This window comes from Staurois parvus, unplaced genomic scaffold (assembly GCF_062004578.1).
Source record: "Staurois parvus isolate SC_StPar_1 unplaced genomic scaffold, SC_StPar_1.0 ptg000012l, whole genome shotgun sequence".
Classification (NCBI taxonomy): Eukaryota; Metazoa; Chordata; class Amphibia; order Anura; family Ranidae; genus Staurois; species Staurois parvus.
The window spans coordinates 10,976,579-11,000,202 of NW_028317808.1; the positions used below are offsets into that span (position 1 = coordinate 10,976,579).

Genomic DNA, 23,624 nt, shown 5'->3' on the forward strand with positions numbered 1-23,624 from the left:
CTACTACTATTGTGACTGCGATATGACTGCTCAACTTCAGCACAACTCAAAGTGACGATGCCTGACTTTTATGAAATTGTATATGACTGTTGCTAATCCGACAGAGCTGTTCGGCATGGGAACACCAGATTTAATACTTTGGGTCGGAGCGTGCCTGAGGATTTCAAAGATCATACAGTTATGTAGTGGCGAGCCACAATTTTAAATTGATTTAGCCAGCATAACCATTTTTTTCAAGAACAACATTGCTGAAAAAATGTCAAAGTGTACATGTGTTAGCTGGTCAGTGATAATAACATAGCATTTGGCTCATCTGAGCTGTGCTAGCTGGATCTAGTAAATGTCTGTAAGTGAGGCTCCACCCATTTTTCATAGAAATGTATTTCAAAATAACATGATAACGTAAGCAAAAAGACAAACAGATCAATAGCCAGGGGCAAATTTACCACAAGGTAAACAGGGCACTTGCCTAGGGCGGCATTTTTCAGGGGGGGCAGCTCCTTCCCTCAGAAAAAGGGATGAAAGAAGGGACATGCGTGCCATAGGAACCAGGTGGGATCCAAGAGAGTCTGCAGGCTGCTTGATGGTGTATGTAGAGCCTGACTCTCGTTCCCAGGGATCTCCAAAGCTTTGAAGATAAGTGTCTTTCTCTCTATCACTGGGGGGGGGGGGGGTTAGTGGAAGGCTCTCCCGAGTGGGGTGCAGGGGTGTTGTTGGTCAATGTCAGGCTCTCTCCGCGGGAGGGGGAAGGGGGTGGTAGTGTTGGTGTGTGTCTGAGGGAACAGACAATTTTTGTGTTGCCTAGGGCAGCACAAAACCTAAATACACCACTGTCCATAGCTCTGCTCAAGACTGGCCTCTTCTGCACATAGATAACCTGGGTGCAAGCCATCACAGTCCATCTCTACTCTTCAATAAAAAAAGGAAAATATCAGCTGCACTCTAATTAGCTCTTGTTGCAGTAATTTTAATAAGCAGTGCCTTGATTGCATACAGTGATGTCTGCAAACTCAAATCCAGCCTTCCTTCATGTATTTTACCACTCCTGGCTTGCTCACAATGATAGGGTGCAGGTGATACTACACACAGTAGTAAGTGGCAAGTGTGTCCTATTTCTGATAGGAGCACATGTTGCGGGCCAGTCCAGGGACCATTAATCAAGATGGCAGACAACAGTGTTAGTGCATGCATGGCACAGCGTGTGGTGATGAAGTTTCTTGTGAACAAAGGCGTGAAACCCATGGATATCTACAGAAGACTTCAAGCACAGTACGGTGATGAGACGCACAGCCGCAGTAAGACATTTGAATGGTGTAAACGTCTCAAAGATGGCCGTACATCCATCATTGATGATCCAGACCATGGGGGTGGTTCCCAGCCCAAAGCAGTCATTCCTGTGAACATTCATCACATGGAATGTCTGATGCTGGATAATCAACGCATAACCTGTCATGAAATTACAAAAAACACGAATTTCTGTGGGAACGATGATGGCGATGTGAAGCAGGCTGTCCTAGGATGGTTCAGGAGTACTGACAAATCTTTCTATGCCGAAGCTTTCCAGGCATTTGTTAAACAATGGGATAAGTGGATAACTGTAGCAGGGGAGTATGTTGAAAAATAAATGCAGTTTCCATTCCTTGAAATTTATTATTTTATTATAAAAACAATAAACCGTTTTCTCACGAGCAATAAATCTGTTATAATGAACTAAAAATAAATTAAAAGCAGTTCACACTAACCACGTACTCATATCATGTGCATCAATTCAGAAAATATACATACAGTGCAGCGCTTCCCCCAAAATGAATCCAAACCCAAATACCAATCAAAATCTGTTTTCAGTGGAGGATAACGTTTGCATGAAGATAAATAGTTTTGAAACTTATTTAACCACCTCCTTCCCGCCATATAAGGTAATGATGGGTGGGTGGCGGTTCTCTCCTTCTGGGAGGACGTCATATGACATCCTCCCACTCTAACTACGCGCCCTTGGGGGCGTGCGGGGAGCGGTGGTGCGCTGTGTCCCTGCCGGTTATCAGCAGTCCTCTCCTCCCACTGAGAGCTCGTGAGGAGAGGAGAGCCAGTAATCGGCATTCCTCAGAGGGGACATCTACACTGACCATCAGGGCACTGATGATCAATACCCTGATGATCAGTCTAGCCCCATCAGTGTCACCTATCAGTGCCCATCAATGCCACCTGTAAGTGCTTTCAATGCCACATACCAGTGTCCATCAGTGCACATCAATGCGATATATCAGTGCCCATCAGTGCACATCAATGCCACATATCAGTGCCTACCAGTGCACATCAATGCCACACATCAGTGCCCATCATAGATGCTTTTCAGTGCCACCTATCAGTGCCAGTCAGTTTCGCCTATCAGTGCCACCTATCAGTGACAGTCAGTGCCGCCTATCAGTGCCCATCAGTGCCACCTGTCAGTGCAGCCTAACAGTTCTAATCAGTGCTGCCAAACAAACAGTTCTAATCAGTGCAAACTATCAGTGCCGCTTATCAGTGCCCAGCAGTGATGCCTGTCAATGCCCACAAGTGATGCCTGTCCATGCCCATCAGTGTCACCTATCAGTGCCTCCTCATCAGTGCCGCCTATCAGTGCCCATCAGTACTGCCTATCAGTGCCCATCACTGCAGCCTCATTAGTGCACATCAGTGAAGGAGAAAAATTACTTATTTACAAAATTTTATAACAGAAATTAGGAAAAAAACTTTTTTTTTCAACATTTTCAGTCTTTTTTAGTTTGTTTAGCAAAAAATAAAAACCCCAGTGCTGATTCAATACCACCAAAAGAAAGTTCTATCTGTCTCAAAAAAAAATTATAAAAATGTTGTATGGGTACAGTGTCGCATGATTGCGCAATTGTCATTCAAAGTGCGACAGCGCTGAAAGCTGAAAATTGGCCTGGGCAGGAAGGGGGTAAAAGTTCCCGGTATATAAGTGGCCACTCACATTCCAAAGGTGCTAAATTGCACCAGATATTATGCACATATACAATTATGTTTATCCAATATGCAGGGCTACCTTCCATTCATCTCTGTGACAGTATATCAGTGTGTTACCAGCGTCGTGACGTCATCAAGCCCCTCTCCAATGCATTGCTCCACAGGGTCACCTGGCTTCCTCAGGGGGATATGATATGGTGATCACTGGAGGAAGAATCCACACCCAGGACACATTAACGGTGTCATGTCCATTCCTTGGAACACATGCGTTTTTTGACCTGACATGATGTAGGTCAAAAACTCCAGGTGAGGACACATCTGGTGGCTGTTTTTGGTGGAGGATAACGTTTGCATGAAGATAAAAAGTTTTGAAACCTATTTAAGTTGAAGGAATCATCATTGAGAGACTTTTTTCATTTAATGCATGTTCACTTGCATTTTTACATGTTCACTATAGATTCTGATTGGTACTTGGGTTTGGATTCATGTTGGGGGAACGCTTCACTGCATATATATAGTTCTTTTATTGTATAAACTCATAAGTCCCGGTTTGACTTGAACGCCCCTCGTATATATTTTATAGCATACAGTATATAGTATATAATATAGTATATAGCATTATTTATTTCCTTTGTTATTTCTTGTTTTGTATTTAAGATTTTACTTTAAAGTTTACTAGCGATACACTGTATAAGTGTAGAGAAGACACTATTTACATTGGTATAAATGGCATGCCTTCATTACAAGCACAAAGGTCAATTAACCCAGGCCTTACATATGTGCCCTGCTCTTTGACCTCATTAATTAGCTGTAATTTTAGTTTATATGATAAAATCAGCACAACATTCCAAAGCATACACATTATCCATCTTCATATTTTAAGCCAACTTTTCATCACTAACGACACAAGTGTAAATTAGATTCATTAATGACAGAAGCAGGAAACAGCGTAATTATTGCAGCAGGGAACAGCAATTTGTATTTCCAGATCCATTTCAAACATATCCTGCTGTATAAAGGAGGTGCAGAATAGTAAGCTGATTCGATTGAGTGCTTCTTAACATTCAGTTGCTATTGTGTTGTGATTTAATAAGCAGCGTGTGTTTTTTAAACTTCTTTTTAAAAGTATTTAATAAAAAACAAGCGGAGGTCAGAGTCTCAAAGCAAGCATATCGCAGTCCTCAGGCACTCATTTAGAAGCCTATCAGTACTGCATGGCAGATGAAATGTTCCTTCAGCCTGTTTCCATGAGCCATCAACTGCGAGAATCTGACAGGTATCAAGATGCTGCTAGCAAGCAAGGTGCAGCGACTCATTAGGAAAAAAGTATTTGTTTAGAAATCTGCATATGGGTTATACGCATCCCATGTCTCTTTGAGTGACTACTGGAATGTTTAAAATGGTTACATTTCCCAGTCTTTTTAATTAACAAATGTCAATTGCTACATTTTCTCAGACTGTGCATAGAGTTGCTTTAACACGTGTATTACATTTTGCCCTCTTGTGGAGGTGGATTGCAGACTTTGTTTTTAGTTTCTATTTGTTTAATGTTCTGTAAGAAAAAAAATCTTAGATTGTAAGCTCCAAGGAGCAGGGCCCTCCTAACCCTCTTGTATTGAACTGTATTGTTGCTGTATTGTCTCCCGTTATATTGTAAAGTGCTGAGCAAACTGTTGGCGCTATATAAATCCTGTATAATAATAATATATATATATATATATATATATATATATCTTAGATTGTAAGCTCCAAGGAGCAGGGCCCTCCTTTCCCTCTTGTATTGAAAGTGTTACTAAACCCACAACAGTAAAATCAGTGTGTATATACAGTAAAGCATTCTCACTACGGAACCTAAGGGGTTAACCCTCTGCATTGTGTAAAAATGCTGTTTGATCCTGATGTCTCTCATCCTCCCCTTCTTCCAGTGTCCCCCTCTTATCTCCTGATAAGACATATCGTGTGGAGCCACTCTGCACATGCTCAATTTGGTGTGTATTGCTAGAGAGGTTATTTCTTTTTCTTGGGAGAGTGCATGTGATTAACACAAGGCCAATCAGCACGGTATAGACAGAGGTCAGGGGTTCTGCATCCTTCTAGAGCAGAAAAAAACTCCTCCTACAAGCTTTAACCAGTGCTTGGCTGGACACTGATATAAGTCACAAGACTGCTCTAACTGCTGATGAGAAAAGGTATTTAGCAGTTTATATTTACTAAAATAATTGCATTTCTATGTTCTGTGTACTGTGGGAGACCAGATATAGTGAATGCAGGGTTTAGCAACACTTTAACACCTCTCCAAACCTGCAGTTTATAAAAAAGCATGAGCAAATGAATGCTAAAAATCCTGCGCTGGATGATGAGCGCCACAATGTCAGTAAACCCACATGGAGTACTTTTTGGGAATGGAAGCCTTGCTCCCTCCGACGGGCCAGGGAAATCCAAAGAAGCTGTGTGCAAAGAAACAAACAGAGGGCGCACCTAGTGCATTACCTTCTAAAAATAAGATTTATTGAATAAAAAGTAGTATACTCACAAAAGAATAAAATCACTTGGCTCTGAGGAAGAGGTTCTGCCTTGAAACATGTCAGCCATTTGGCTGACCTACAGTCCCCCAACAGCCACCATCTGGGGAGATTGGACCATGCTGTTTTTTTTGTGACGTGCCTTTGATTTTATTCTTTTTATTCAATAAATCTCATTTTTAGAAGGTAATGCACTAGGCCTGTGTGCCCTTTGTTTGTTTCTTTGCATTTAGTAGTTTATATTCGCGCTATATAACTCCTGTATAATAATAATAATATTTACTACAATAATTGCATTTCCATGTTCTGTGCGCTGTGGGAGACCAGACAGAGTGAATGCAGGGTCCTGGGTTTAGTAACACTTTAAGTCTTTAAGATTTCTTGACACATGTCATTGAACACGGTTTAACTAATGTTGGGGTATTGATTGTCACTGCAAATGATTTAATTGTTCCAATCTGCCTCTTTTTAAAATGGAAAATGAGAGATGAAATGCCTCTTTGTTGCAAGAGAAAATTATAGTAAAGAAAGCTTGGCCTCCATTAGTTATTCACAGCCTATATTAGAACAAAACAAAATGCTTTATTTATTTTCTTTGTCTGGTTACCACACTTGCTCCTTCTTTCTGTGACCTAGTATTTTATCCCTGAATCGAATCCTGTAAAAGTAAATGTCATTGTACCATTAGTTCACTGGTTCCATTGATACGGTCTCTCTGTGAACTTTTGCTTTCATCATGAGAGGGAAGTTGCACAGCATATGCTCATGTAACAAAAGGCTGCTGTTCCTTTTAGAAGCTCTGTAATCACCTATTTATCTTACTTAACTGCTTCCCGAGAGTCCTATAGCAGATATACTGCTACAGGGCGGCATGGGTGAGCAAAATCATATATATATATATACATACGTGATTTTGCATTTCTAGGTAGGGGGGCATGCGCGCCCTACCCACGCCACCATTAATGTCTACGGTTCTCAATCACCGGGTCCCGGCCGGTGACAACTTGCCAGTGCCCGGTGATTGCCGAGCATCTCCGACGGGGAGAACTGTTTCTAAACAAAAGAGTTCTCCTCCCTGTCAGCTCGTGCACACTTCTTTGGATGGCTGTGCACACAACACACAGTTAACCCTTTGATCACCCCTCATGTTAACCCCTTTCCACTCAGTGCCGTTAGTACAGTGTCAGTGCTTTTTTTAGCACTGATCACTGTATTGGTGTCACTGGGGTTGTCAGTGACACCAAGTCAGTTTCTCCCAGTGTCAAAATGCCTGCCCCAGTCCTGCTGTAAGTTGCTGATCACCACCATTACTAGTAAAAATAAAACATAAAAAAAAAATCCCAGTATATATACTGCCATTTGTAAACGCTATAACTTTCACGTAAACCAATTAATTTACATGTATTGGGATTTTTTTTTAGCAAAGACATGTCGCAGAAAACATTTTGGCCTAAATTTATGACGGAATTTGATTTTTTAAATTTTTTTTACTGGAAATGTTTAATAGCAAAAAGTCAAAAACATTTTTTTTTTCAAAATTGTCGGACTTTTTTTTATAGCGCAAAAAATACACGCAATCAAATGCCACAATTCGTGGGGTAAAAAAGGATGTAAATTTAATTTGGGTGCAGCTTTGCATGACCACGCAACTGTCAGTTAAAGTAACGCAGAACCGTAACGCAAAAAATGGCCTGGTAAGGAAATCTAAATCCTCTGAGTGCTGGCGGGGAATCAGCAGCCTGGGACCCGGTGATTGACAACCAAAGCCGCCAATGGTGGCATGGATAGGGCGCGCATGCGACTCACGCTCACCCCCCACCCAGAAATGCAAAATCCCCTATATATACGGGATTTAGCACACCCCTGCCGACCTGTAGCAGTATTTCTGCTGTAGGGCGGCGGGAAAACGGTTAACCAAAGTCTTTTTGCAGGTTTAAATTGTGTGTGTGTGTATGTGGGGGCACAACAAAAAAAGAGGGGAGTGTTTGTTGCAAGGACAGCCAGACACATGCAGTAACAATAATCTGCAGGAGGCTTTCACCCTTCAACATTTTCCTGAATAAGAAGTGTTTTGTTGTAACCTGTGGGATTGGTTTACTAAAGTAAAATAGTCTATTCCCTTTGCAAGGAAATATTTCCATAGCTTAGTGGATGTAGTCAAAATTCAGTTTGCAAAGAATTCCTTATCATGTGTAAGAAAAACAAAACAACAATATTTTGGCTTGCACATGATGGAAGTCAGAAGAGCTTCACCTGATTTGCCAAGCTAAGGGAAAATTCCCTTGCAAGTAAACCGCCTATTTACCTTAAATAAATAAACTCCTGTGCCTCATCTGCAGAGATTTTTCATCACTTCTTATCCTGATAGGGAACCAAAAAAGTCTCTGATGGGTTCTCAGACAGCAGTGAAAGCTGAAGGAGGTCCTATCCCCACCTCTCTCTGTCCAAAAATACAAAAACGTTTTGGCTGGAGTTGTATCAACAGTTGCAATGTTTTTTGAACTGCATTGGGAGTTTGCTGATTAACTTTACTTCATATCTTGAATTGTTCATTAAACATCTAAGGCGATCAAAAGGTTAATTGCATGCCTAGCCAGTGTTTTTGTGTTTATTTATATGTGCTGTTTTTACTAGGCAATCTGCTACATTTTATTCCCTGAATAAAATCTAGCAGATCACTGCTGTCAGAACACAGCTCTGCCTTATATACATATGCAGAGCTGTGTTCTGTCAGTCTCTTCGGTGATCAATGGGTGCTGGCACTCATCCCTTGGCTGGCACCTGTTGATTGGCTTCTGCTCTGTCCAATCACAGCAGAAGTGGCGCTCTTGCAGCACGCCCTTGCCCCCTTCCAAATGGCGGAAGTGCAAAATTACCTTTTTTTATGTGATTTTGCACAGAACGTCCGCCCTAGAGCAGTAAATCTGCTATAGGGCAGACTTAAAGTGGTTAACCCCTTCCCTGCCAGTATCATTAATACAATGACAGTGTATATTTTTTAGCACTGATCGCTGTATTAGTGTCACTGGTTCCCACAAAGTGCCAGTTAGTGTCACACTGTCAGTTGCAATATCACAGTCCTGCTATAAGTCACTAATCGCCACCATTACTAGAATTAAAAAAAATTCCAGTATATATACCGCCCTTTGTAGACACTATAACTTTTGCGCAAACCAATCAATATATGCTTATTGTGATTTTTTTTTTACCACAAATATATAGCAGAATACATTTTCGCCTAAATTTATGAAGAAATTAGATTTTTAATTTTTTTTTATTGGATATGTTTTATAGCAGAAAGTAAAATATATTGTTTGTTTTTTTCTTTAAATATCTGTGTTTTTTTTATTTATAGCGCAAAAAATAAAAAACACAGAGGTGATCAAATACCTCCAAAAGAAAGTTCTATTTGGAAAAAAATGACTTAAATTTTATTTATGTACAGTGTTGCATGACCGCGCAATTGTCAGTTAAAGTAATGCAGTGCCATATCACAAAAAATGGCCTAGTCGTGGGGGGGGGGGGGTAAAACTACTGGAGCTCAAGTGGTTAACTTAGTATAGAAACAAAATAATATATTTCAAAAGGGATCATGCCGAGCAAAGTACAAGCTTTGCTATGCTACATGCACAATACTTGTATTTTGTACTTACTTTACCCTTTGTTACTCTGTCAGCCCGATCTGCTAACACAGCCTTGAAAGATTTCATGTACTACAGATTATGGGAAAACATATAACATGCCCCTTGCCCACTATTCTGCTCCTGGTGCTTGAACAGATTGTTGGCCACCTGAAGAGCTGTCACAGTGTGGTTAGGAGGTTCATAGTCATGTGTAAGGTTTGCCTTTATATGGTTGGTAGAGGAGCGTGGAAGGGTAATTACTTAATGTGACTACGATTAAGTGAGACAGTTACTTTGCCTACTATGAGCAAAATACAGAATTAATTTAAAACGTACACCACCTTATACAATAAACAGTGTAAACATGAAGACTTGTGAAGAGAAGGGGTTAAAAAGAAATCATTTTTGAGCTTTATTTTACTTAAAGTGGTTCTTAAGGCTGAAGGTTTGATACCTTCGTGAATTCTATGCAAGACGGTAAAAAATCTTCAGTGTGCTGCTCCCTCCTAAGCCCCTCCTTATACTTACCTGAGCCTGATCTCGATTCAACACGTGCAAAAGAGCAGTGGTTCTCCTGGGTCTCTCCCTCCCCATTGGCTGAGACACAGTGAGGGCTGAATCCAAAGATCAGAGGTATACCACTCAGGCAAACAATCCAGATCAATCCACAACAGGTGCAGGCTGTAGCTCGCCACCACCCACCATTCAACAGGAAGAAGGTTTATAACGATTGGTTATGATTAAGCACCATTACACAGAGTAGGCAAATATGACATGTTTGTTATTAAAAATAAAGTTAACCTTTAGTATCACTTTAAATGTACTTGCTCTCCTGAGGATTTACCTCCCTTCCTGACCAAGCCATTTTTTGCATTAAGGCGCTGCGTTACTTTAACTGTGCGGTCATGCAATGCTGTACCCAAATGAAATTTACATCCTTTTTTCCCACTAATAGAGCTTTCTTTTGGTGGTATTTGATTGCCTGTGCGTTTTTTATTTTTTGCACTGTAAAAAAGAGTCCGACATTTTTGAGAAAAAAAACATTATTTTTAACTTTTTGCTATTAAACATGTCCACTAAAAAATTTTAAAATCAAATTTCGTCATAAATTTACGCCAAAATGTATTCTGCTACATGTCTGCTAGAAAAAAATCCCAATACATGTAAATTAAATGGTTTACGTTAAAGTTTTAGTGTTTACAAATGGCAGTATAGATACTGGGATTTTTTTATTTATTTATTTATTTTTTTTACTAGTAATGGTGGTGATCAGTGACTTATAGTGGGACTGCAGGACTGCGGCGGGCATTCTGTCACTGGGGGGAACTGACTTGGTGTCACAATGACACCAATACAGTGATCAGTACTAAAAAAAAAGCACTGACACTGTAATAATGGCACTGGGCAGGGGTTAACATGAGGGGCAATCAAAGGGTTAACTGTGTGTGGGGAGTGTTTTACTAGCGGGCTGTTTCCGTGTGCACAGCCATCCAAAGCAGTGTGTCCTGAGCTGACAGGGAGGAGAACTGTTAGTAAACAAAACAGTTCTCCTCCCTGATGGAAATCATTGGAAATCCAAAGGCACCGGCGAATAATCACCGGCCGGGACTCAGTGATTGACAGCTGCGGCCATGAATGGCAGCTCGGGTAGGGTGCACGGCTCTCGAGTGTCCCCTACCTGGAAATGCAAAATCACACATATATATATATATATATATATATATATATATATATATATTTGTGTGTGTGTGTGATTTTGTGCACCCGTGCCACCCTGTAGCAGTATTTCTACTATAGGGTGGTCGGGAAACAGAGGTTTCCTCTTTTTCTGGACTTCCCATTATAGCACAGTGGCTTAGAGGTTAGCACATCTGCCTGGCAGCGCTACAGTCAGGTTTAAATCCCAGGTACAACAATATTTGCCTGGAGTTTACATGTTCTGCCTGTGTGGGTTTTCTCTCACCCTCCAAAGACAAGCTGGTAGCTTAATTGGCCTTAGTATGTGTTTAAATGGGGGTTAGGGACCTTGGATTGTAAGCTCCTGGAGGGCAGGGACTGATGTAAATGTACGGTGTATATATATATATATATATATATATATATATATACGGTATATATATATGTGTGGGTGTGTGTGTGTAAATTGATGGCCCTATAAGTATCTCAAATAATTAGTTATAGAGATTCCATTTAGCTGACATACAAAGTGCTAACAGAAGCCATTAAATAGTTAGGGCAATGGGACACATTAAACTTCATTATATACTTTCTAGTTCTTTGGTTTCAAAAATGTTAGGTGTTCATGGTGCTAGTAGACAGGAGTTGTGTGCTTCCAGAGGAGTGCCAGTTTCTTTTTGGACAGTGGCTTTGAGTGAAAAAAGAAACTGAAAAAAGGGGTGAAAGCCAAAAAAATCTGAAAAATTCTACACTAGGTATTAAAAAGAAGTTGATAAGAATGAAAAACAGAAGAATCAGGGAAAGATGGCAGTATGTGACTTAAAAGAACAGCTGAAGGTATCATTTGAGTGAGATTTTTTCCACTACGTGTGAAGTGCAACTGCCACTCTACAAAGCCTCATACATGAATTCCCTCAAGTACAATAGACTGTGCCCAGGAACCTCAGCACATTGTATTATAGTTACAGTGCAATTAATAACTTTAGTGTTATCAGACCTTCCAAAGTGACCTATTCCAGTAAGCACAAAACACTTTGCTGCTGATCTTCTCTTTTTTTCTTGTTACAATAGCCTGAGCTTAGTCAGTGAACTCTTGTGAAGGGTTTTCTTGTATATTAGGTGAGTGTAATTAGAAAGGCCGCAAGATGAGCAGGAGTACAGTGCTTTGTACCTACAGGAGCGGGTCATCTTGGAGAGTGTTACCTGTAGCTATTGAATTACATTTTTGTTTCTACTTAGCAAAATACTTTATAAACCTTATCCAAAGGGGAAGATTTAATAAACCTGGACAGTTCCTTGGGTATCCCATACATCCCTTACCCCATCCAAGTTCAATACTCCTTATTAAAACATAAAAACAAGCTCAAAGACTGCAAGATCTGAAGAAAATGTGTTTTGCCTGACTGTGCAGGACTACAGAGGGACCCAAAATTTAGCGACTCCTAAGGATGTAGTGCTACATCAGCACATTGTGAAGTTGATTTACTAAAACTGGAGAGTGCAAAATCTGGTGCAGTTGTTCATGGTAGCCAATCAGCTTCTAACTTCACCTTGTTCAATTAAACTTTGACAAAAAAAATGGAAGCTGATTGGTTTCTATGCAGAGCTGCACCAAATTTCACACTCAGCATTATTAGTAAATCAACCCCAAAGTGTCATGGATCGGGCTGGATTCTATCCTATGTATTTTTCTGAGCATTTCCATTGTTGTGCTTTTAGGTCTGTCTGCATCTTCTGCTGCCAAGGTACTAGTTACCTATTATTCTACCCTAGGAACACCTACATTATTAGCCCATTTTGATCAAGCTCTGCCTACTGTGTATGAGGTTATTCCATTGCAAAATATTGATGGAATGTGCAGTTGGGGGTAACATGTGGTCTGCATTATATAAATGCCCGCTTATTAATTTTACAGACCTACAAAAAAAAAACAGAAAGATGGCTTCATGTTTGGACATCCAAAGGTCATCCTGACTACTGCACCTACCTTCCCCATATAGTTCTCCTACTGAAGCTACAAATGTCCAGAGGTGTCCAGAAGAGGCATACTCAATAAGGAAAATGTTAATACAGTTCGTAAAATTTACTGCTGCCCCCTCTATCCCTGGTGACCTGGACTCTGGTCCACAAGTACTGTTATGGTAAATATGGTATGACCCTGCTTTCTGATATTTTCCCTGTTTAAAGTAGTCCTGTATCTTGCTTGAGTCTGATCTCCACACCATTACCTTTTCTCAGCAATCCCAAAATCCTTAAATATTTAACCTCCCTGGCGGTATTCCCGAGTGTAGCTCGGGGTAAAGTTTCAGCACCACAAGCGGTAACCCCGAGCTACACTTGGGAGTACCTTGCAGCGCTGCTCCGGGATCTCTTCTTCTCTTACCTTGTCCTGCGCTCCCGCAATGTCCCTCCTGCAGTGTCCCCTGTAATGTCCTCCGGTGGATGCCGGCATCTGTCTTCTGGGTTCCGTCCCCTGCGACGTCAGGGCATACGGGGACGGAACTGGTGGGAAATTTGAATACGACAAAAAGTGACATTCACTAAATTCACTAAAATCACATAGTAAAACATTACTGTATCAAACCATTTCACATACATTTTGTCCCTAGTGCTTTGTCCTGTGCCCTGCCTGCATTTTTACTGTTCTTTCTGCCTGGAAACTGAGAAACGTACATAGCGTCCAAAAAGCGTTCCTTCAGGCCAAAAGCGGTTTTAGACCAGCTAGAGAACAGCGATAGTAAATTAGAACTACTTGCAGAATTTAGTGATAATGATTTGTGGGGAAAATCGTCATCAGACACTGAAAACGATTTTGCGACTTTGCTAAGTGATGCGCGAACTTGGCGCTATATTTCAAATTTCAGTGTTTTTGGTTTGATTATATTATTGAATTAAATTTATTATTATTATTATTATATTATTATTTTTTATGATTATTTATTAAATTATAATTTATGATTTCGTGTTTCAAATTTTAACATAACCGGGATGTTTACTAGACTCTTGTTTGGACAGATTTCAGTGAGTTATTCCTAAAAATTACAGGCCTACAATAAAAAAAATACATATTTCCATGCAAAAAAATGTAGTGCTTTGAGCACAGAAATATGGACATAATCAGACCGCTAGGGAGGTTAAAGAGGATATTCAGTCCACCCAAAGAAAATTAATAAAAGGACACTTACCTGTCCAAGGATCCACCACCGTCCTTACCTGGATGCAGTTCTTCACCATTCTTCAGGTCCCAGCATTTTTAGTGTGGGAAGCCAGTTGCGACTCCTTGTGGCTTCACAGCTGGCTTCCCACTGTGCATGCACAGCTGCACTGCACTTTGTGAATGGTCCTTCAGCCTTCTGGCACCAGTGACAAGTCCCAGAGGGATGGGGGCAAAGGGGGGACAGACTTCTGGCTTCCCAGGTGATCTAAGCAGAAGTGGGACCAGGTACCTGTCAAAACAAGGTATCTTTTCCCCTTAAAAGTGTCCAAAAGGCATAGAGGAGGGGGGAGGCGGCAGAAAAGCAAAACTTCACCTTTTGGGTAAGGTTCAGCTGTAACAAAACCTGTCATGAAATGTATGTCTGCCATTGTACACCTCCTTCTGAAAATAGTAGTTGATCCTCTGACTTCTGAGCCACTGCCCTGCATGCTTGCTTGGGCCACTGCTGAAGCCAGGAATCAGCATGAAAGGTATGCAACTAGTTTGTTTTTCCAGTCTTCACTTTCAGTGTGATTTATTAATTTTTATTTGTCTGTAGATATTTTGGTAAAAAAAATAGAATGACAGGTCACAGCTTTTTCCGGCATCACTGCATAACTCTATGTTTACACCCTGCTTTGCTGTGAACAAGCTGTTCCCATATACTCCTAGAGCAGTGGTAGACAACCTCAGCATACCAGCTGTTGTGAAACTACAAGTCTCACTGCAAAAATAGCCACAGACATGACTCCCAGAGGCAGGGGCATGATTTTTTAGTTTGACCACAGCTGTAGTGCCAAGGTTGCCTATCCCTGCCCTAGAGGGTACTGTTTGGAGAGGGAAAAATCTGCACTCCATTGAGCTGAAAGTGTAGCTTCCTCCCCAAAGCAATTCATTAAGAGCAACGCAGTATGTAAGATGCTAGGAGACAAGAGACTATGCTGCAATCAACAATGCTTACCTTCATAACCAATTATGATGGATTGTTTTTATAGGCTATTGGGCAAGAACCAATGCACACTCACCAGCCACTTTATTAGGTGCACCTGTTCAATTGCTTGATAACACAAATTACTAATCAGCCAATCACATGGCAGCAACTCGATGCTTTTAGACATCTAGACGAGGTGAAGATGACTTACTGAAGTTCAAAACAAGCATCAGAATGGGGAAGAAAGGGGATTTAAGTGACTTTGAATGTGGCATGGTTGTTGGTGCCAGACGGTCTGGTCTGAGTATCTCAAAAACTGCTGATCTACTGTGATATTCACACACAACCATCTCTAGGATTTACAGAGAATGCTCAGAAAATATCCAGTGAGTGGCGGTTGTGTGGATGAAAATGCCTTGTTGATGTCAGAGGTAAATGGGCAGACTGGTTCGAGATGATAGAAAGGCAACAGTAACTCACGTCAATATGGACGCTAAGGAATGTTTCCAACACCTTGTTGAATCTATCCCACAAAGAATTAAGGCAGTTCTGAAGGAAAAAGGTCCAATCCGGTACTAGCAAGGGGTACCTAATAAAGTGGCCAGTGAGTGTATAGGTTCATAGTGAAATTGTTTTTTAATGCTAAGGTTACCTCTCCACTGGTTTCTGGTGCATTGTGTCAATAGTGAGTACTCAGTGTTTGAACTTAGTTTACTGCCAAGCACTGTGTGCTCCTAATTTTATTTCCCAATACTCCCATTAATTTAACTTTCTGTTCCTGTATTAGCTTAGCCCCTCTGATCCTACTTCCTGGCCTGCATTTGACTTCAGTTTTTGGCATTCTTACCTGTGCATAAAAAATGCATCTTGTTCCCCACCATCTTAGTAGCAACTTGGTTTGCCCCTCGCTTCTGATTTGTTTGCTGATTGCCTTGTCCTTTTTCCTGCCTATCAACTTTAATTGCACTCAGCCTACCCTTACTTATTTGTCTATGTATTACTCTTCTCCTTTTCCTTTTTGCTTGGACCCTTGAACTCTGAGAGTTGAACTTGTTCCAAAGCGAACATCACACTATGCTACTGTTGCTTGATGCCAACATTCTTGGTTGTGTGCAGCCAAGGGTGTAGGAAGTCCTGCCCAACACTCCTGTGCCCTGCACACTTTAGCATATTTTGTGAGGTTCACTGTCCACAATGACAGCCACAACTCTGCAGCTATGATCTGTTAACGCACATACACAAATGCATGAGTCATAGGCAGGACTGCTTGAACAAATATTGCTGTTGGAAAGAAGAGCCTGTGTGAAGAATGTGAACATTTAACAGTTGAACCTTCAATACATCCCCAACATTTATAATAGTTGAATCCTATGACATCACTGTCTCTTTTTTCTGCAGTCAAACACCCATGAAATTAGAAATATTAATAGTAATATTAAAAAGAATAAAAATAAATAAATTATTGAATTGAATTGATATTACATTGTAAATCGATTTTTATCCTCCACATATTAGCTAGATCTATCAGATGAGGTGACCATCCGATAGGTATGATTTACTAAAACACGAAAGTGCAAAATCTGGTGCAGCTCCGCATAGAAACCAATAAGCTTCCAGTTTGTTTTTGTTTCGGCAAAGTTTAAAGTGGTTGTAAAGGCTCAAGGTTTTTTACGTTCATGAATTCTATGCATGAAGATAAAAAACCTTCTGTGTGCAGCAGCCCTTTCAGCCCCCTAATACTTACCTGAGCCCCATCGTGATCCAGCGATGTGCACGAGAACCTTAGCTCTACCTGGACTCTCCTTCCTCATTGGCTGAGACAGCAGTGATAGCCAATGGCTTGCCAATGCAGTGAGCCAATGAGGAGAAAGCAGGGGCAGGGCCAAGTCCCCCTCTGTGTGTGAATGGATACACAGAGCAGTGGCTTCGGACTGAGCCTGCTACGGTGCTCCCATAGCAAGCTGCCTGCTTTGGGGGCACTAGGCCTGGAGTGCTGGCGGGGAACCCGAAAATAGGAGGATTGGGGCTGTTCTGTGCAAAACCACTGCACACAGCAGGTAAGTATAACATGTTTGTTCTTTTTGTACAAAAAATATGCCTTTAATATCACTTTAATCAAACAAGCTGATGCTAAAAGCTGACTGGCGACCATGCACAGCTGCAACAGATTTTTCGCTCTCCAGTTTTAGTAAATTAACCCCATTATGTTTTATTCTTCTATAATTGAACCTGTTACCTTCATCAACTATCTATTAGAGAAACATGTCAAAGTTAAAGCAGTATTAAAGCCAAAAACAAAAAATGTATAAGATTGCAGCTCATCAATTTTTAGATGTAGTGGCTGCAGTGGTTTTCTTTTTAGGCTTTTTTTTCTTTTATTTCACCTGGTGATTCTGGCAGTAATACATGTCTTAGGGTGGCTGCGTTCTGGATAACGTAATAAAGTAGATAACTTTGGACAGCACCATTATCAGTCTGGGATAGTGTTAGATATACTAACAGATTTAGATGGACTTGACCAACAAATTGAAGTTGAACTCCAGCAAACACTTTTTAACCAGTTACAGCAACAGGTTTTTATTCCTTTTGGGATAAAGGTTTTACATACATTGAAAAAGTTGAACATTGTAAGCACCCATCAGTGTTATAAATAGTTTCTCTCAACTCTCTAACTGCTAAAGGAAATTGAAAATAACAGGCTTACTGACTGAATCACCTGGTGAAAATAAAGGAAAAAAGCTTAAACAATGAAAACTAATGCAACCACCATATCTAAGAATTGGTAAGCTGTAATCAAATACATTTTTTTTTGCATTTGATACTTTAATTTTGTTTTGTTTTTTGTTTAACTAACAGGTTCTTACCCCTTATGCATACCCATATAAAGAGGTTAAAGCACAACCTTAGCCCAAACTTTGTTTTCCTTAGTTTTTGACAGACCTGGGATGAGTAAATACCACTGTAAATTTTTATTGCTGTCCATGACTCCATTGGAAAGATTCCAACTCACCTTCTATGTCTGTGACAACAAGACAAAAATGAGAGGATTGGTTGTCACTGGGACAGGAAGTAGAAACATAACTTGTCAGAAGATTTAATCCTTCCCCCTTTTTCTGATAAAATGAGTTTTGTTGCAGTTTACAAAATAAATTAATGTAACAGGCTTTTGTTCATAGGGCGTTGAAGGCCCTTCAGCAAGTTTAGACTTCTAACTAGAAAAGTCTTCAGTAGCTGGATTGGCCATTTGTGGATGACATCAGACTTCCACAATGCTCAGTGTAGCACTCTTCTAGTTAGCTAGGGGGAGCTAGCTGATTATTTTTTAGTTAAAAGGGCTGAGTAGCAGTGTAGGCAATAGTCAGCTGGGTCAAATTCAGGTCAGGTCTGAGAGGCTCTGCAGATCAGTTCCTTGATACCTCCCCCTGTTCTAGAATCTTGCAGAAGATTCTAGGAGCAGTGGACGGGGGTGATGAGGGTATGGTCTGCATTCTCAAAGGACTCTGGCCAATCCCCAAGCAGGAGGCTTGGCATGGGACCAGAGCAGCCCTTAAGTGTGACTGAGCCTGCTCAGCAGCAGTTTGCATGGAAGATGTGAGGAACGCCAAGATGCAGGAGCCTAGGAGGGGGTCCAGTGGGAAGGGGTCTACCTACAGGCAGGAAGCTGGAAAGAAGAATCACTCAGCCTCACCTGCTCCAAGAGTGTGGACCACCTGTAGAGCCAGCAAGGGCCTGAAGGCAGCCACCTACTTAAATCAGCTTGTGGGGCAGAGGCTGAGAGTAAGTAGTCCTACACCCCCTGGGCCAGTTAATGGAAAAAGAGCACTCTGGTGGGAAACCTGATTAGCTCCTTACCAAGGACTGTTTCATCCTAAAGTTGCAGGCACTGGATTCCCTTGCCCAGGGATTCCCTCAGGCAGCTGGATAAGAAGAGGATTATCTGGGGTCTGGGGTGGTACACCAGGAGAGGCTAGAGAGCTCTCCAAGAAGAGTTTATGCTGTGTAAAGACTTGTACATAGTTGAAAACTAGTTTGTCCTTGGGCATCCCATACAATCCTTACCCCATCCAAGTTCAATACCCCTTATTGAAAAATAAAAACAAGCTCAAGGACTGCAAGGTCTGAAGAAAATGTGTTTTGCCTGGCTGTGCAGGATTACAGGGGGACCCAAAGGGGGTAGTGCTACATAAGCACATAGTGAAGTTGATGTACTAAAAGAGAGTGCAAAATCTGGTGCAGCTGTGCATGGTAGCCAATCAGCTGCTAACTTCAGCTTGTTCAATTAAGCTTTGCCGGTAAAACATGGAGCCAGTTTTAGTACATCAACCCGTATATGTTAAGGGATTGTCCAGACATGACAGCAGGTGACCATAATGGGCCTTAAAATCAAAGAGAAAGAAGTTGAGGTGTTGCTCATAATTAGAAAGATGTTCTTCTATCATACATTAGGCCCATTGATGGTATTGGTCAAATTAATGTCAGGCATATGTGACAGTGACAAAACTTGGTCAGTAAGATCTAAGTCTTCTACAAACAAATAGCACAATGCTGTTTCTTACCATGTGCCACCCAGCCATGTTTACATTGGTCACAGGTTCTCAGATTAATCTTCCCAGGCTGGAAACATTCGCATGTGCAATTTACAAGTGTACATCGGATGGCCTAGAAGAGGAAAGGGAGAGTCATTGATCGAGATGTCCATTTCACAGTTCATGCTCTTACAATATGTATGAGTTATTGTGGCTTATGGAAACACAGTGTAATCACCTATTAGTGTTGTTTGTAGGGACACAAAAAATGGAAAAAGTACATTTCCGATGCAATGCTTTAATACTTAAGAGAGTCTTAGCTTTGAGTGGCTGTCATAACATTAGAACCGATAAACAAAATAAAAGCTCTGAGGTTACCTAAGAACACTGTAAGAAATCACAAATGTAGTTCATGTATTAGTATAATGCCAAACTGACCTGCTTTACATGAGTTGAATCCAAAACAGCAGAATTATTGGGGTTTATTTAATTAGTTAGATAAGGCACTTAGCAAAGCATGTTTACTTAGCTTAGTGAAAAAGGTGAAGCTGTGTTTGCTTTGAATGCCCAGTCATGTGTAAGGCAAAATTAAAAATTGGATTTTTACTTGTACGCGATTTGAACATGGAGGCCAGTGTTGGCCTCCATATTCAAATCATGTGCAAGCAAAAAATCCATTTTTTAAGGCAGTCTTAATAGCTGACAGTAACATTGTCTCAAACCTGGGCAGTTAAATCTGTGAACAGGATAAAAAGAAGTCATAGAGACAGAGAAAGCCATCACTGAAAACTGATTCAAATTTGAACTTCTAAATAAATAATAAATAATAATTATTTGCAAATTTCAATGTTTTCCAGTATAGGTTCCCAATTTTCTCTTGTCTTCTGAACATCCCTATTGTTTTTTCTTGCAAAGGACAGCTTCTTTGAACAGTATGAAATTGGGAGGGGGTGCTATCAACCTTGAATCACAGGAAAAATCAACGGCCAATATCTCTGGAAATACTGATCATTTTTAAGTAGACAAGGCTGACACCACATGTTTCAGAGCTGCATTTTCATGTCATAGAAGAAGGACCACACTATAAATCTTTTACATCAACAGTTATTTTTCTGTACTTGAAGCATGTTTAACCAATTCAATACCGGGCAATTTTACACCTTCCTGCCCAGGCCAGTTTTCAGGTTTCAGCGCTCTCACACTTTGAATGACAATTGCGCAGTCATACAACATTGTACCCAAACTAAAATTTTATCATTTTCTTCACACAACTAGAGCTTTCTTTTGGTGGTATTTAATCACCACTGGGGTTTTTATTTTTTGCTAAATTAACAAAAAAAGACCAAAAAGTTTGAAAAAAACACACATTTTTCTTTGTTTCTGTTATAAAAGTTTGCAAATAAATAATTGTTCTTCATAAATTTAGGCCGAGATGTATTCTGCTACATGTCTTTGGTGAAAATAACCCAAATTAGGATGTATTTTTTAGTTTGTAGGAAAGTTATAGAGTTCACAAACTATGGTATAGATCTGAATATTGATCAATCCTGAAGTACTGACAGCCAATCTAATTTCTTGAGGTCCAAGAATGTCAGAATAGTACAGATATCCCCCAAATGACCCCTTTTTGCAAAGTAGACAGCCCGAGGTACTTCATAAGAGGCATGGCGAGTTTTTTGAAGTTGTATTTTTTTGTCATAATTTTTCGGAAAATTAAAAACATTTGTTTCACTATTTTTTTTTTTTATATATTGTGACCAGTGCAGTACAGCGTCATCATATAACTGGCATGGCGGTGATCAGGGACACTGACTGGTTACAGTATAAAAATATATATATATATATATATATATATTTTTTTTTTTTATTATTTTTTATAAAATTTTTTTTCTTTTTTTAAGATTTTTGTTTTCATATTTCACTATGACCAAAGTAGTACAATGTTACCATAGTACTACTTTGGGGAAGTGATCAGTATTTTTTTTTTTTTTACACAATTTGCTTATAGCAAAGAATTACTTTGCTATAAGCAAGCATTTACCTGAATGACATCGATTCATTCAGGGGTTTTTTTTTTGTGCTTAGCTGTGATTTGGCCACAGCTAATCACATGACATGTGCATGTGATTAGCTGTGACCATTCACAGCTAGACACTGGTATACAATGGATGGCATGAATGAAGCCATCCATTGTATACAACTGTCATGTGACCTGCTGGCTGTGATTGGTCACAGCAGGTCACATGGTACCGGCAACGGGGGCCGATACTCAGATCTGTCATCGGCCGTGTCCGAGGTACACGGCCGGTGACAGATCGCGCCGCTGCGCGGCTCTGCAGGAGCGCAATCTGCGCATGTGCGGGAGGACGCCATATGGTGTCCACCCGGAACGCTGATGACATTTGCCGGCCGCCATTCGGCCATAGGGCGGGCGGGAAATGGTTAAAGGGACAAGCATGGATAAATATGCATGTATTCCACTATTATATATTATTAATATTAATATTGCTTTGTCTTATGCTTTAACTTAAATTCTTAAATATTATACATCTAAGGCGACCATCACTGTGCAGCTGTCTCAATACCCCACAACCTGCCTTCATATCTTTCCAGTCCTGCTTTGTACTTTCTGCATGCACATTCCTTAAACTTAATTCACTTTTCCAAAGTGCCATGTTTCTGATAAATAACACAAAAGCTGAAGGAGGAGATAAAAAAAGGATAAGTACAATAAAAGTAACCTTATCCTTAACCACTTCCCATCCAGCCCATGTACATAAACGGCCGGACGGGAGCAGTGCAGGAGCAGGTGGCCATTTATAAACGGCCTCTGCATTCACTGCCTGTGCATGCTCCCTGGGAGCGTGCAGCACCGATCGCTGTACGGACCTCTGAGTGAGGTCCTGATTATGTGATCACTGATTGGCCAACATCACATGAATAGTAGTAAGCAAGATGTCACTTGCTGACATCATTGCTTACTACTAGTGAAATCTGTGAATGATCACAGAGGTCACATGGTACAAGGCTATTCACAACAGCCTTGTACCATGTGACAAGCTGTGACCAATCACAGCTCTCACAGTATTTCTCAATGGCTGCAAGAATACAGCCAGAGAGAAGGAGAAATTATTGCTTTTACAGCATTTATGAGTGTAAAAGCAATCAGTGTGAAAAAAAAATCTTCATCAACCCCCACTGGTAGTACAGTGTCATTATGGTGACACTGTACTGTTAGGGTGACAGTATGTTAAAAAAAAAAAAAACATAAATAATAATATAAAAAAAAAATGTAAAAAACATTTTTGAAAAATTATAATTTTTTTAAAAATTATAATTATAAACTAATTAGGGTTTGTTTGTTTTTTTACTAAAAAGATAGATGAATACATTTTGGCCAAGATTTATGAAGAAAGATTATTTATTTGCAAAATTTTATAAGAAAAACACTTTTTTTTCAAAATGTTTCGACTTTTTCATTTATATAGCAGAAAAATACAAATCCCTGTGGTGAATAAATACCACCAAAATAAAGTTTTATCTGTCTAAAAAAAAATGCTAAAAAATTCATATGGGTATGTTGCATGACCGCGCAATTGTCACTCAAAGTGTGATAGCACTGAAAGCTGAAAATTGGCCTGGACAAGAAGGGGGTGAAAGTGTCCGGACTTGAAGTGGTTAAACAGCAAAAAGTTTTTGGGCACTTGTTAGGGTAAATTGTTGGCCCAATAGATCACATATAAAAGGTGGTATACTATGTTACTGTCACACTGATAAAAGCACGCTTAAAAAAGCAACCAGTAATAATAATATGTCATGTACACAAGAAATACTTTTGGGCAGTTTTGAAAACACCAAGAAAAATGAATCTGGCTATACTCACAACATAACGACCAGTTTATCCTTCAGTTTATTAACAAACGTTAACAGAACTGACGTGTTTTGTATGTCATTTTTGTTTGGCACATATTGCTTTCAACTATGTGGTTAGCATGGCATCAAAGCTGTTTCTGAGTTTGGTATTTTCTGTGTTCTCATGGAACTGAACACAGCAAAAGCTGGAGATTAAGAACATTTAAAATGTAATTTTTATGGGCAACACAAGAAGGAAATTTCAAACGCTAAGCTCATGGAGCCTGTACTATATCAAATCAAGTTTCTACAGAACTGATATTTATTGTA

At 40.2% G+C, this 23,624-nt stretch overlaps 1 protein-coding gene across 4 annotated transcripts in view; it reads right to left on the reverse strand.

Moving 5' to 3' along the window:
* The window catches only part of BNC2 (basonuclin zinc finger protein 2), an 823,285-nt gene that overhangs the window by 191,302 nt on the left and 608,359 nt on the right, over positions 1-23,624 (reverse strand). For all 4 annotated transcript variants that reach the window (XM_089674765.1, XM_089674768.1, XM_089674766.1 and 1 more), the window contains one exon: positions 19,473-19,575. In XM_089674765.1, the coding sequence (XP_089530891.1) occupies positions 19,473-19,575 (103 nt within the window). The remainder of the gene's footprint in view (positions 1-19,472; positions 19,576-23,624) is intronic.